The sequence below is a fragment of the Ascidia mentula genome, chromosome 2, assembly GCF_947561715.1.
Source record: "Ascidia mentula chromosome 2, kaAscMent1.1, whole genome shotgun sequence".
NCBI lineage: Eukaryota > Metazoa > Chordata > Ascidiacea > Phlebobranchia > Ascidiidae > Ascidia > Ascidia mentula.
This window is the reverse complement of record NC_138567.1, coordinates 6,287,493-6,300,085: the sequence shown is the minus strand read 5'-3', so window position 1 is coordinate 6,300,085 and position 12,593 is coordinate 6,287,493. Positions and strand designations below refer to the sequence as shown.

At 36.8% G+C, this 12,593-nt stretch overlaps 1 protein-coding gene across 1 annotated transcript; it reads right to left on the bottom strand.

The window, feature by feature from the left end:
- Window positions 1–2,025: 2,025 nt before the first annotated feature.
- Window positions 2,026–8,936, bottom strand: LOC145889986 (receptor-type tyrosine-protein phosphatase epsilon-like). Its single transcript, XM_082981032.1, has 24 exons — window positions 8,870–8,936; window positions 8,626–8,802; window positions 8,436–8,571; window positions 8,049–8,149; window positions 7,464–7,658; window positions 7,201–7,301; window positions 6,932–7,036; window positions 6,691–6,787; window positions 6,519–6,633; window positions 6,271–6,332; window positions 5,931–6,070; window positions 5,507–5,603; window positions 5,245–5,447; window positions 4,380–4,511; window positions 4,186–4,325; window positions 3,850–3,985; window positions 3,685–3,788; window positions 3,477–3,565; window positions 3,334–3,407; window positions 3,129–3,254; window positions 2,949–3,065; window positions 2,625–2,770; window positions 2,168–2,303; window positions 2,026–2,100 (listed from the first exon to the last, which is right to left on the bottom strand). Exons 1-24 carry the CDS (start codon window positions 8,934–8,936, stop codon window positions 2,026–2,028), a joined length of 2,871 nt encoding a protein of 956 aa, XP_082837158.1.
- Window positions 8,937–12,593: the final 3,657 nt, after the last annotated feature.

Below are 12,593 nucleotides of genomic sequence, written 5' to 3'. Positions count from 1 at the left end.
GCTGTATATAAAAATTTGCTTGAATCCGGCTTTTTGTTTTTCTGATGCAAACAGAGAGAATCGCAATCGCCATCCTGAAGAAATGTACAAAAGTATCATTACTTCATAACTTATGCTGAAATGAACCACATATTGAGATATTTTACCATTCCACTCTGGAGTGTATTCTACGCAATTCTTGCCGACACTGATCCCCCATTTCTTTCTTGGCCAATAAGGTGCTTCGCAGAAAAAAACTTCATTGGGAGTCCTTGCGGTTTTGCTAAAGAAAACAGCTAATACACTGACGATACTTTTTTAAATCAACTACAAAGGATAACCAACTAGGTAATTATATCTCCAATATATTTAATGAGCGAAAATTTTTTCTCAGAATTGAGCTTGCTGTATTTACCTTGTAGATAAATCGAGGTACCAAAGAACTCCAAGTTGTTTCGCACTTTTCCAGTAACTAACCTCGTCCGGAGTTGTTTGAAATCTAAACCTTTCCCCGTCCACAAAATCGTAGAAAGTCCAAACTCGTGTTAAACCTTTTGACAATTAACTGTTAGGTGATGATGTTTCGTCTAAGGTCACTCGCAGAGCGTACCTGTTGTATATTTATTTGTCATTAATTCAACTAACAACTCGTTGATGTTTTGGTCATTGGTCATGGCAAGATTTCCACCAAGCAACGAACATTTCTCTTGTGCAGTGTTCGCATCAACAAGATCATCGGACAAAGTTAATATGACGTCATTCAACGATGTTGCGGTAAAACCACAGTCTGAAATATTGTCAATTTTTTACGTTGATCGCCCTTCTCAAATGTCATGCCTATAGTCGCCTTACCTGATTTTACATTTACAAGCCATGCAGATCCCAAAACTAACAGAAAACACACAAACTTTTTATGTATCATCTCAGAAATTTAGGATTACCTTCAGCGTAGTGTTTGAAACCAAATCTAAAAACGGACCTGACCAAAAAACAAATAGCTTGCGAACGGAGATGTATTTGTGTCGCGCTTTAATGACGCTTTCCACGATTGTATTTGTAAGCAAAAGTTATGCAAATGCCAAACCCCTGTTTCTGCCTGCATTATGCCACGCATTGGACTGGTGTGACTCATTCGCCAATTTAACCGTCAGCGACAGGGTTACAGACGGTCATCTGCGAAAGTAAAACACGAACAAAATTTTTTGACTTCTACAAACTATTTGAGTATGTCTTGTTTTTGGCTACTGCATGACAGCCCATAGCTTTGAAGTGCTTACTTACATTTTAGTTTGAAAAATAATTTTGGCAAAAAGCGACAATACTTGTATTTTTCTTCATTGTTGTATGACTGTGGTTGCAAACTGTTCTACCTGCATTTACGTAGGATCTTTACAGTCGAAAGTGCTTGGCTTTGAGATCGACTGGGCTGTGGGAGCATACAGACGTGTTGTGCAAATAATAAACTACACAAGGAAGACTAAAACACACTATTTGTTAAACTGAGATTATATTTTCATTAGTTCATAGCCACTCCAACGTTTCTATAGTTACTAGCAGGGACCTGCAAGACGAGAGGTAAAAGAGGAAGTAACGGAAAAAATGTTTGAATGAACCACTTCTCCTGTTTCCTGCTTAAATTATGATCTAACTCTGAATTCATAAGTTTTGAACGACTGTAACTATAAGTTGGTACGTGTGATAAAGATAATTTTAAAGGACCTCGATATTTTTTAATGTAGAAGCAGATTTAACGCCAAAAATCATTTGGACATCCCTTTTTACAAAAGATTTGTTTGGTTTCAGGACATTTAATTTCTGATACTTCTTTAAAGGGAAGCGGAACAAAGAACTACAGTTTCTACATAATTTTACATGAAGATAAACAAAACAACAGTTAAAAGAGCACATTATAAATTACCGTGTGAACAAAACCAATCAAAATTGCGTATAATCACATAATATATATAAAAAAACAGAACATTACATCGAAAATGATTGGTTAGTAATAATGCAAAAGATATCAATTTATCGACAAATGAAAGTTCGTCATTTGCAGCTGGAGTATGTGCTGAAATCATCCAAGTATTTCAAAACCACAGAGTAGCAACACTTGTAGAGCACCTTAAAATAAAAGTCATGCAATATAGTTTAACAGCGGTATGTGGGGAAGTAGTTAAAACGTAATTACTTCCTCATCCAGCATGTTTGGTCTCATGTCTCGTAAATCTTTCACAGTTCGGAAAACATCCACCCTTTGCTGAGTCTTCAGACGTTCAAGTATTCTTGTCAGAGCAATAAAAGTACCAGTCCTCGTTCTGCCATTGCTGCAACAATATCAAATGTAATAGTGTGTAAAGCTTTGTTTACTGTACTCTGAAAACTTTGTGCAGCACCATCAAATTTTTATACGAAATCATATCATACTTAAATGACTACACCGCAAATTTAAAAGGAAAAAAGTTTTGCGTTATGGCTGATAGCGCAGTCAGCGTGACATTTTGGCGAGGTTCGAATGTTTTTCTAAAACTTTGAAAGGAGATATGGCTCTTTCCCCATGGCTACGTTAATGGTTACAGGCTTTTTTTTATTTATTTTTGGCTGAATATTCTATTGATATATTCGGAAATATTTAGGTTTATGTTTACCTGCACATGACCAACACACAACGACAGTTCCTATCTCTCTTCATCCCTTGCATGGCTTCAATCACTTCAACAAACTCCACTTCCTTTAGAGGTTTCTTAACTTCACTCCATCCCTTTACTTGTATGAATGTCATCAGAGTGTCAGTCTGAACGCAAGGGGTTAAAACCTTTAGGTGTTTTAAACTATATTTTACAATGATATTCACTTCATATTTTGTCATGACTTTTAAATGTTAAAAAAGTGGCATTTTGCAAATGCATTGCACAACAATTTCTTCATCATTAAATACAATCTACGTTTAAGTTTGTTTTTGTCAAACTTACGAAAGATTTTGATGAAGATGTAATCACAATTCTTGCCAATTTATATGAGTGACTTTCCGAAAGTTCTTCCACAGTAAGAGTAACGTCGCCATATCGTAAAGGTTTATCTTGAGAAACCTAGAAAATGTACAAAATATGTCATTTTATCCCCAAATGTTTTTTGTTGTGTACCGGTTGTACCTTCACTGCTATGTTCAAATCCACAAACATACGCGTGCCATTTTGTACAGCCATTTTCCAAAATAACTCCATCTGGTCATTTGGTGGGGTTTGGGCAGCAATGAAACACTCAGAAGCGTCCATTTCCTGGCAAGTAGTCCATGTGTATTTGTATTTTTTATATTTATCGCCAATATTTGTCAAAAACAACAACTTATATTATTACATGTATGAACGATGCATTGAAACTCCTTAGTCCGTCAATATCTTTATCCCAAATTCCGAGGGCAGTGTTTTTGTCTATATTTGTGTAAGAATAATGGTAGTCAATTCTAGAAAAACAGAGGCATGAAATAAACATAATCATACAAGTGGTTAACTTCGGGTTTCCTTCAAGCCACTCCTCTCCGTATCGCCAATCGGACAAGATTTTGTACTCAGATTCTTGAATTCTTTTTCTGCAAACGGGCAAAAAGGCTCTTAAAATACGATTCATCTACCTCAAAAGTTGTATGCACTAAAAGTACTATGAGTTAACGACGTCAATTGTTGAACATTTTTTTTATTGGGTTCTTACAATTCATCAGAAGTCATTGATTGAAGTTCAATTACATCTCTGTCTGTTTCCATCTGTAGACCCTCTCGTTCCACTAACAACTTATACAGGAATATGTATTGTTTCTGTAGATGGAAAGCAAAATATTTATCACACCTTAAGTTTAATCACACATTGGTCATGTACCAGGTTTTGGATCATGTCCGTTCTGTTTGCCCTCATCCTTAGTACAGTCTGCGGGACGTCGACAGTTCCTTTGTCGTCCAACTCATCGAACAAAATATCCATGGCAATATAAGTTCCAGACCGACCAACACCGGCACTAAAAGAAAACACGTGACGATTGAGTCACGTTCGATGCAACATTACTTTATCCAAATATTGTGTGGCAGCCAAAATCCACAAAACAAACAGGTAAATGGAAAACTTTTTTTTTATTTTGATACAGTATATTTAATAGGCTTTCAGTTCGCTTGCTGGTCATGATAAAAACTGATAATTCTCATCATCTGTTTTCTGTACCTGCAGTGAACAATTATAGGAGCTGAAGTTTTGTGCAAATCTTCCACCATCTTACGTAGGTAGATCATGTTTGTTGTAGTGACAGGAACTCCATGGTCTGGCCAGGTTGTGTATTGGAGTTGGGTAACCATACGTTTTTCCTGAAACAAGCCCATATGCATCTGAAACCCACAATGAATCCACATGTGCCGTACCTCACCGCGGCATAAAATAAATTTTCGCATGTATATTCCACCTAAGAGAACTTCTTGGTCAGTTTGAATTCCATAATCAGCCGTTACTTCCAGATGTGATTCCACACTTGGCCAATATTGTTCGCACTTTGCCTGCAAACACGTATTTATAGTAGGTTAAGGAAAGGAATCAGCAGGACAAACCGAATTAGTATATGGATCGTTTGTTAGTATTGAAGATTTTTGATATTTGTTTGTTTTCCTTTTCTTACTTTCTTTGTCCATTGGTTTGTTTGTCGGGCAAACTCAGTCGGTCTAGAGTGATATTGTTGACAATTAAGTTTCTTAAGTTGATAATTAAGGTGTTTTGGAATGTATTTTCATCATCACAGATACGGCATGGTTTTACATTTTTCGTGTTTAAGTTGTTTCCGAAGTCGTGGTTTAATGGTTTGTCCCGGGGTCCCAGTCAATATACAGTGATGTGCTGTTATTATGACGTCGATACCCAGTTGGTGGAACAATATGTGATACTGTCGTTGTTTTTGCAACCCGTGCCCACGCCCAGAGCAAGCGCTTCATATATTACTACACGTCTATGCATGACATGAGATGGATATGATTTGTTAGTCGATTTTAGTGTCGACGAACTAGTTTATGTACACAAATGCCCGGCAAAACCAATATCTTATTACACTTATTTTTTGTAGGTGTTTGTGGCATGAATTTGTTGTTTCGTTGTACTAATGGCAACTTACAAATATTCTGCTGGCAATTTCCCCGATTAGCAATTCCCTATTCCACGTAGTGCACTTTTATGCGTATATTTAGCTTTCTCTGCCTATCTAGTTCAACGTACATCACCCGTTCACGTTAGAGGACCAACCTTTCCCTTTTCCATAAGACCAGTGAGCATCACAATTATTGTTGAGTTTTCTTGCCAAACCATAAGCCAGAAATCATTGATCGTCTCCTGCTTAGGGCCTTGGGTAGCGATAAACTTCTTCTCGTTGCTGTAACCCGGTATATAAGCAGCGTTGATGTAATCGTTGTCTTCCTTCTCCACCAGTATTACTCGGGCATGGTCGTCTGTCAAAATTTTTTTTTTTAAACTGGAAATTTGCTGTTTTGAGTCATTTATGTCTTACACGGGTAAATATTTTTGTATCTGTTTCGTGTGGCGTTATCGGGAAGTTGTGAAACCGCATAAGGTTGTTGACTTTCTTTGCTTTGTTTGTGAAGTACCTGCACGAAAGAACATGTGTTGATTTTGCATCAACCCATGTAGAATTAACTGCCTTAGCCATCCAGCTACTGTCCAAACAAACTTATCCTATACTTTAACTATAGAGCTGTGGAATGAAGCCAATGAAATGCCTGATCAGTAAAACCCACGCAGTACACAGTTTCCGGTGCGAATAAAGAAGGCTATATGAAATAAAGTAACCTTTAGGCTATTGAAGTTCGAAGATTATCTAAGGCATATCATTTGATAGAGAAGCTGGGTTTTTCTTTGTATATTTTCAGTTAACTCGGCCATAACAAAAATAGTTTTTGAAAACTATAACCCACCTTGAATTCTTCGTTAAACAAATGAAAATCCGCTGCAATGTTGGTCTCGTAAACTTTGAATAGTTTTTTCTGATTGTTGTTTTTGGACGTGTCTGCGTCAACCGACAAATTTTGGTAAACTCCATTTTGCTGAACTGCATCTAAGTCGCAAGTAAGTATTTAAATCGTATGTTAACTATTTTTTTCTTTTGTGTAATGTTTGTGTGCCTGCAATATTTGCGACTTTGTTAATAGCTGCACCATTAGTCATATTTATAATACCAATAAGATAAAGTGTATTTCTGAAAAGGGCAGGGTCGTTTATACCAATTCAATATAATCCGTTAACGATCAACATTACCTTCATTCCCAGCAAATGCTGTGGAGGGATGTGTAAATTCATGTTCGCTCTGGTTTGATTTTCTGCAAACATAATAGAAGCTTGCATCGGGGTTTCCAAAATATTTAAAGCCCTTTATGGGGAAACGAACAATGATGATTAAAACGCATCAAATAATTACGTCAAATAATTATTTAAATCACCAATACTGCAAATTATTACGATGCGCAACTATTACAAGTTTCCTTTACAAGTGTTCAAAACCTTACCTTCGTTTGTACCATAATCCGATGCAGATTGCTGCCAAAACCGCAATAATCACCAAAATAACACAAAGTATCAGGATCGTGTTATTATTGTTGTTGCCAGTAGCGTTGTTACTTCCTGTCGGGCACAGTTAACGATCAATCAACGCATTAAATCACATAAGCATTTTGTTACCGTTCGGAAAGCACCTTTCTGGGGGAATCCCTGAAGTCGACAAAGTCAGATATGTAGAAACATTTGTATTTGCGCAACCAGAAAGAAACGCTGATACCTGTTAATGACATCGTTTAATGACTTTGTTGATACCTTCAAAGTTTTATTAATATGTTTGCGATTCTGCAGCAAAAATCTCTCAGTTTTACCATATTATTTTTCTTTATTTACAATATACAGAATATAAGAAAAAAATACTAACTTTAATTCCGTAGTTCGTTGATATGTTCAAGTTTTCAATCTGAACCGATAGATTCGCATAAGGCAGGAGAAACGTCTGTTTCGATTCGACCAAGCTGACCTCCACCTGAAAAATAAACAAAAAAAAAATCCAAATGCAGAGTGTGTTTGGTTGTATCAATTCATTAAATAAATCACACTCTTGCAATTACATCAACGGATGATTCACCAGCAATCACACTTTCGCAAAACCCGTTATGTCGGTTACTTAACTGTCACGAACCAAGTTACCTGAGCCGAAAGATTTTGATTCATAATAAATTGATCCAGTCCAGTCCATCGTATAGCAACAATGGATGAGTTGCACCGATATTTTTTCACAGTAGCAATAACTGCAAGCACAGGTGCAATGAATTAAAAAAATATAAACTGCCGATACATAGACGTAACACTACGCCAAAATTTGAGACAAACTGGAACAACTCAAACAATATATTTTCAAACATCACTAACATTACTTGCTTTTTACATACTAGCATTGCCGTGATACTTACGTTTAAACTGACAGGCGTAGTAAGCCGGTTGTCCAACACAATCAACACTCGATTTCTCCCAACCATCGCCATAATGAAGCGCCCCCTGCTGACAGGATGTAACGTTGGGAACAGAATAGTTTGCAGGAGATCCGTCGCTCCAAATCCAACCACCAAGTTGGGAATTGTAACGAGCCCCGATCATAACATTAATATCTTAAAACGAAGATAACAAGATTGTTATTTCTCATGAATGTTGAAGATTTTAACGAAGCTTATGTCAACCTGGAGTAAATATGAATTGTCGATACTTATTGAAGATTCCGTAGGAATGGTTTATATTTCGTAGCATGCTAGAATAGATATTGTTTTCGTATACGTATATTTGTTTGTATGCCGGTTGAAGTGTTTTTGAAGCAAACAGTGAAAATTGTAAATTCCATCCTGTAATCAGAAAATGTTAACGTGGTGTTAAGTTTGTTCAAGGTAATGAAATAAATGTTTCTTATGTTACAAATTAATGCGGCCAGCTTGTAAGTCAATTCTATTGAGAGAAACGTTAAACATTATGTTCTGGCTATTTGCAAACAACAGCAAAATGTGTACCAGCCACGTCACAATCATTTCCAACTGTCACTCTCCATTTTCTTCTATTCCCATTAAGTGCATCGCAGAAAAATATTTCTTCCTCATTTCTATCATGGCTTCTAAATAACAAAGTTATCGCAGATCTTAAGACAGCGATGAGCTTTTAGTGCTTGTGCTTTATTTTTTTACGTTGTTTTTACAGTCACTAAAAAAGCTTTATAGCGAAATATATTTGTCTCACATGAAAGATTTTTACCCAGAAAACATATTTTCCATACTGATGGAAATCGTTACAACTATGGATTGGGAATGGGGAATAATTCCCGGAATCGGTTATCAGGAACCTTTAGGTAGGGTCAGATTTGGCCAAACGTTGTCATATAATACTAGCTGCCTTTACATTACCTTGTGAAGAAATCTATGTACCAAAGTACACCAAGTTGTTTTGCACTTATCCAGTAACTGACATTAGTTGAATAGTTTTGAAATCTGAATGTATCCTCGCCTTCAAAATCGAAGAAAATCCAAAGTCGTGTCAAATCTAAAATGTCTTTATTGTTAGTTTTTGTAGTGATGATGTACAAAATTCACACACCTTTGGTATATTCTTTTGTCATTAATTGAATTAATGACTCGTTGATATTCTGGTCATCAGTCATGGTTAGATTTCCGCCCAGCAACGAACATTTCTGTTGAGCAGTGTTCGCATCAACAAGATCATCGGATAAAGTTATTACGGTGTCATTGAATGCTGTTGACATAAGGCCGCAATCTAAACAAAGATGAACGCAATTACTTGTTGGTCCTTTTCATCTACTTTTATTGTTTTTAAGGCTCACCGTTTGTTGCCATTGACATCCCCACATTTTCTAAAACGACCAGAACAGACACAAACTTGGTGAGCATTGTGTACAATATATATCTACATTTTGAAGATATACTTTACATTTAAGGTACTGTAAAACTTGCATTCGTTCTTACAAATGATATAATTAAACAATCTTGTCACACCCACTTGTACGTTGTACTTAGTATGTAGGTTTAAAAATAACAACTACAGAAGAGCAGTGGATTTGGTGAAGGTAATTTTAAGCAGATTTAATTCAAAGAAATGTTTGATTTTGAGTACTGCATATCCAAACTTATATTAGTTCTGCTGCTTTATGTCACGTTTCACAGATTTTGCCAAACCTACTTTGCAACTAGTAGGAGTGTTTCAAACTACTGCTATACTGCTTAGCTACCCGCTCAATGCAAAACTTTCTTATCTAAATGTTTCATACGTTTTGCCGGATGGGCGGGAAATCGCGGTTCCGTTTACGCCTGCGCAAAAATAACATACCATCAATTGGCTGCTTTAACAACTTCTCAACTGGCACTGAGTTTTATTAACTACGATACGTTTATTCTTACAGACTACCTCGTTATACTGGTTTAATGCAACCAAAGACACAACGCTCATACATCAAGACTCAGTAACTCCCCTTCCGAAGTTAAAGTTCAAGCGCAACGTGTTACAAGATTTTACAAGGTGCATGTTCCATAACAAAGCGTGGGATTTAAAATATATATAGGTTACTGCAGCAAATCACAACACTATGCGCTGCTTTGTAATAATTGGAAAAGTTTTAGAACTTGCACAAAGACAGAAACCAAAGATATTCGTCAAATAGGAAGTAATTTTCAAATGATGATTTTGTTGTTGTCAGTGAGTTTGGTGCGGCATTAAATCGTTTACTGGGCTAAAATTAGGCCTGGTATAATTTTTGTCCCAATAAACTCGTTCAAACAAAAATGGTACTTATCCTTCCTTTGTTCCCTCTCCAAGTGAACACCACGAGCCAAACGCATCTCACAGCACTTTCTGATCTAAAGGTTTCTTTCGCCTTTGCTCAATGGACGGGAAATTGCCGATGCGTTTACGCCTGCGCAAAAATAACATACAATCAACTGGCTTCTATATCAACGGACAACCTGGTTATATTGGTTAAACTCAGCAAAACATACAGTTTACCGTCTAGACAAGATTAGCTCTGAAGTGCACTTCAAGCGCAGCACCGAAACGAAGTTTAAAATGTGTGGTATGGGGCTTGCTTCCCAAGGTTTGCTAAACAATACAACATGAAACATGTTGTTGTGGCGAACTCGTTGCATGGGCCACAAACTGTGTGCACCGAAGCGTGCAGTGTGTCTTTACACATTAATTTGTGGCCGGTTAAAACCATCTGTGAGCGTGCGTTGTTGTCTCTTTTCTGAAGTGCTCACAAATAAAGGCTGCAACCGCTTTATTGCTGTAATTTCACGCAGCGACTCACGTGAATATTTTATATCCCACGCTTCGTTGTGGGATGGACACACGGGTTAAAAATTTAAGAAACATGGCTTTTTAAATTAGCACCATCGACTCATATCAGGTATTCATGATCTTTACCAAAATTATTTTATATTTTACGAACGCCGTGCGTAACCTCTAATCTAAATTATTATTCGACAAAAGTCATATTTAATCCATAATAAAGCGCGGGGTTTGAAATATTCAGGCTGGTTACTGCTACAAAACACAACGCTATGAGCAGAACTATAATGCTCTAATGCGACTGGAAGCAGAACTTGCACAAACACGAAAAACAATGAAATGTTATTTCCAAACGATGATATTTTGCTGTCGCTTAACTTGGTAGGGCGGTGGTGAGTCGCGATTGTGACTAAATTAGGCCTAAGAATTACATTGAGCCATCCTCCTTCTGCTTCCAGTCCCAACTAAACACGTCAAGAAAGTCACATCCAACAGTAAATGTTTTTTATTATACTGCCAGAAAATGATCATCTTGTATATATGAAGGTTGAAATCAAATCTTTTAATTACAAACAAAATGGCATTGAAGAAATCCTGCTCAAAACTGCGCAGAATGGAAAACATTACAAATATTAAACGTATTGGAAAAGATTTAAAATCTAAAATTTTTGTTGTTTAGAATTTATCAGCATATCCTTGACTGAGTTTCGGAAAATTTAAATCCATCCTGTAAAGAAAGCTGTTACGTCACTTCATACTTTCGTACACGTGATTTGGTTGATGCGAGGAAGATGGGACGTTGTCATACGTAATCTGGCCAGTTGTTTGATGCTCTGTCAAGTGCATTTTACGTTCTCATAGTTTAACGGTTATTAAAAAATAAACTTCGCTATTAACTGTTCGATGAAAGATTGCCTTCCTCTTCCGTTACTCGCTGATGTGATACATTGGCAAGGTCAGCATTTTTTAGACAGCCTGATTGATTTTTTGATAGTTCCAAAATGGTTAGTTTGGACAAGTCGTACCTGTTTGTATATAATCCGTCAAAACGTTTACAAGTTCGTGGATACATGTTTTTGTTAAAACTAAACAAACCAAAAAACCAACGTGGCGTTCTTTGATGTACCAAAACTTCTAATTAGGAAATAGGACGTACACATCGCACAACGAAGGGAAATGAAACATGTCATGCGATTCTAAATACCCTTTATATCGTAGATAAAATGTTTAATCAGTGGCATTCACCTTCGTTTATAGAACAATAGACCAAATACCAGGATGGCTGCGAGAACGAGCAGAGCCGAAATCACTCCAATTAGCAAACCGGGAATATAGTTTTCGACATTGTTACTGTAGGACTCGGCAAATCCTGCTGAAGTTGTTACTGCAAGAAATATTAATTCTTAATTAACTAACTCTTATATAATTAAGTGTTATTTTACTGCTCTGTTTGAAGTGAGTCGTTGGGGGAATACCCGATGTTGTTACCTCCAGGAATGTCGTGACGTTTTCTTGCACGCAACCTGAAACCAACGCTGACACCTATTGATAACAATGCGAAATTTACATGCTTAGACAATGTTTGAAATGGTAGGTGAAACAAAATAGACTTTACATTCGTTACTTTTTGCGCAAGATAGTGTTATTTGCCGATTTAGATATCGAGCATACAAACCCGAAATGTGTAGTTTGTTGAGTAGTTCAGGTTTGTTAATTGAAATGATGCGTTTTTGTACGGCACGTAAACAGAGTGCATTAATTCCAACACAGTGATTTCTACCTAAAAAGATATCAAGTCTGGGAAATGTAAATTACTGGGAAATTATGCATGTCAGGGTTACCTTAGAAGAAAGGTTATAATTCCTGACAAGCGATGTCAATCCATTCCAGCTAATAACAACAAGAGGGGAATTGCCTGCGACTTTCGTCACTGATGCAACAACTGCAAAGTATTTAAATTAAACTAACGTTACATACGTTGGTTTTTGAAATTGTTATAAGCTGAGTTGAAAACAATGTATTAAACCAATATTTCACATTTGTTACCAAAGTGTTATTTAGCTTAGAAAAACTTGTTTTGTGGAGCAAAATAACACCCTTAATTTTAAAAAGTTTTGCAAAGCAACCAGAGTCGGAACGAGATCCGAAAAATCAAGCTCCTGGTAAATTTGGAACTCCCGACGCTGGGCTAACCAGATTGGCAGCCCAGGCATTGCAGCCTAGGTGAATCAGCCAGTGTGTCTCGACAAGCCTGAGCGAGATCTGAA